General features: G+C 56.2%; 1 protein-coding gene across 1 annotated transcript in view; it reads right to left on the bottom strand.

Moving 5' to 3' along the window:
- The window catches only part of LOC100749996 (organic cation transporter 1-like), a 6008-nt gene that overhangs the window by 393 nt on the left and 3439 nt on the right, over window positions 1-2176 (bottom strand). The window contains 7 exon segments of the mRNA XM_012384212.3: window positions 2-128; window positions 237-594; window positions 667-798; window positions 973-1225; window positions 1327-1530; window positions 1604-1695; window positions 1770-2028. Of these exon segments, the coding sequence (XP_012239635.1) occupies window positions 2-128; window positions 237-594; window positions 667-798; window positions 973-1225; window positions 1327-1530; window positions 1604-1695; window positions 1770-2028 (1425 nt within the window).

Raw genomic sequence — 2176 nt, 5'->3', positions numbered from 1 at the left:
CTGCTGCCGATGCCGCTGGCTCCTCTTGCAACGAAGCGGACGGCAACGAACGATTTCCCGGTCGACCGTTCACCAGGAATCTCAGTGGCACGGACTCCGACTTGGCGTTCGAGTCTGCGCCCTCCTTCCTGAAAAACGCATCATCGTCGTTCTCACGCGGAAACAGCGATCGCGAGGACAAAGACAAAGACGACGGCGACGACGACGACGAGGACGACAACGACGACGATACTGACTTTGGTAACGTGGGGCAGGACCAGAGCTTGAAGTCGGCTCCGAACAACTCGCCCTCCTCGATCGTTTGCGGCAGGTGAATATTGAGGGTTTCCGGCAGAAAGATGGACGTGAGAGCTCCGGCCACGCTGAGCGTGCCCATTATGATCAGCGGCAGAACTCTCGAGTAGACCGCCAGATGAACGATGTACGGGAAAGCGAGCAGCCCGATGCCGGCGATGAACGAGGCGATGCCCATCGCTTGCGATCTCAACACCGTCGGCAACAGCTCGCCGACGAACACGTAGAAGACCGCGAACGACGCGGCGATACCGAACTTGCCGATCATTGCCAGAGATACAGTGACCCAAACGGCGTCTGCTGCGACACACGCGCCACACGTGTAAATAGATCGGTAAAGTGGACAAACTCGAGAGACAGTGTCTCGCATACCTTCGGGAACGAACATGCAGGAGACGCAAGCGAGTCCGCCTAGAAGCATCGTCAGGCACAATACCCATCGCCTGCCCAGCCGGTCCATAGCGTACCACGTTATCACGTACGACGGTATCTCCACGAGTCCACCTGCAACAACGCTCGCCGATAACCATCGAAAAGGTAGAGTTCCACGTGCGCGCGTACTCCGTCTCGTATCCGCGAGTATTGGCGTGTCGCGACGCGCATGCGAAAGTATGTTTACGAGAGACGCTTAGACGCTCGGGCCAAGGCCGCTCGCGGCAAGAAAATATCGCGTTTTACCGATAAAGAAGGCTAGATAATCGGAGACACCGAGATTCGTCGCGTTGTACGACAGTCCATTGTAGACGACCGCGTTCGCCACCCAGTCGAACGCCAGGATGAAGAACTTTTTCCTGATGTTCGGGTTCCTGATCAAATCCATCGGCGTAGCCGCCGGTGGCGGCGATCGATCCTCGGTCTCCGGGTTCGTTTCCGGGTTCTCCCCTGAATTCGTCCCGTTGCAGGACACCCCTTGCCTCCGCAGAATCTCCACCTGAAATCGTCCACTTCTTCTTTCTTTTCTGCCTGCGTCTCGCGCGACTCGCATACTCGTGCACGGAACTTGGAAGAGCCGATCGCCGCGTCCTTCGTTACCTCCATTTTTCGAAGAAAGTTGTTCGGCACCGTTCTACCGTTAATCTTCGCCATTCGTTGCACGATCACCTCCGCCTCGTCTATCCTGTTCTTGCTGAGAAGCCATCGCGGCGACTCCGGAATGATCCAGTAGTAGCTGAAGAGAAGAACGAACGGAACCGAGGTAGCCAGCGACAGGGTGAACCAATGCCTGAGCAAGTAGCCCTGCAAAATGGAAACAGGCTAACGTACAAGGCAGAGTCGCGGGACAGACGAAGGACGGAACGATACGCGTTACCAGCACGGCTAGAAGAGACATCGCCGACGCGAAGAACATGCTAATGACCATTCCGGCGAACGTTCTGTACCTCGGGCCCATCAACTCCAGAGCTGAAAGCAAAAATGTTGCGGAGAGCGGAACGGTTGGAGAACGCCGCGGAGCTAGAAGCCACGACATAACGTACCTAGTATAAAGGGTATCTGATAAATGGCTGGGAAAGAGAGACCGTTCACGGTCCTCAACGCCGTGTAGATGACGTAGTTGGGGCTGAAACTGGTGGCGATCGAGAATATCACCTCGAGGAAAAGTATAGCGAAGAGCGCCGTCCTTCTACCCCATTTGTCCGCGATCCAGCCGAACACCACGTTCCCAAACAGACTGCCGACGTAGAAGAAGGTCGTAGATGTGGAAGGCCACCAGCTGTTGTCGCATACCAAGTCTAGCTATGTGGATGCAGTCAGCGATTGAAACGCTACGCCCTTGGCGAAAATCTGGTCTTCGCGAGTTTCCTCGGATCGCCCGTTATCATCCGCGGGGGATCACGGGAACCCCGAACACACGGGCTAAAAGTCGGCGATACGATGGCGAGCG

Source organism: Bombus impatiens, unplaced genomic scaffold, assembly GCF_000188095.3.
Source record: "Bombus impatiens unplaced genomic scaffold, BIMP_2.2 scf_0248, whole genome shotgun sequence".
Classification (NCBI taxonomy): domain Eukaryota; kingdom Metazoa; phylum Arthropoda; class Insecta; order Hymenoptera; family Apidae; genus Bombus; species Bombus impatiens.
This window is presented reverse-complemented; position numbering and strand designations above follow the sequence as displayed.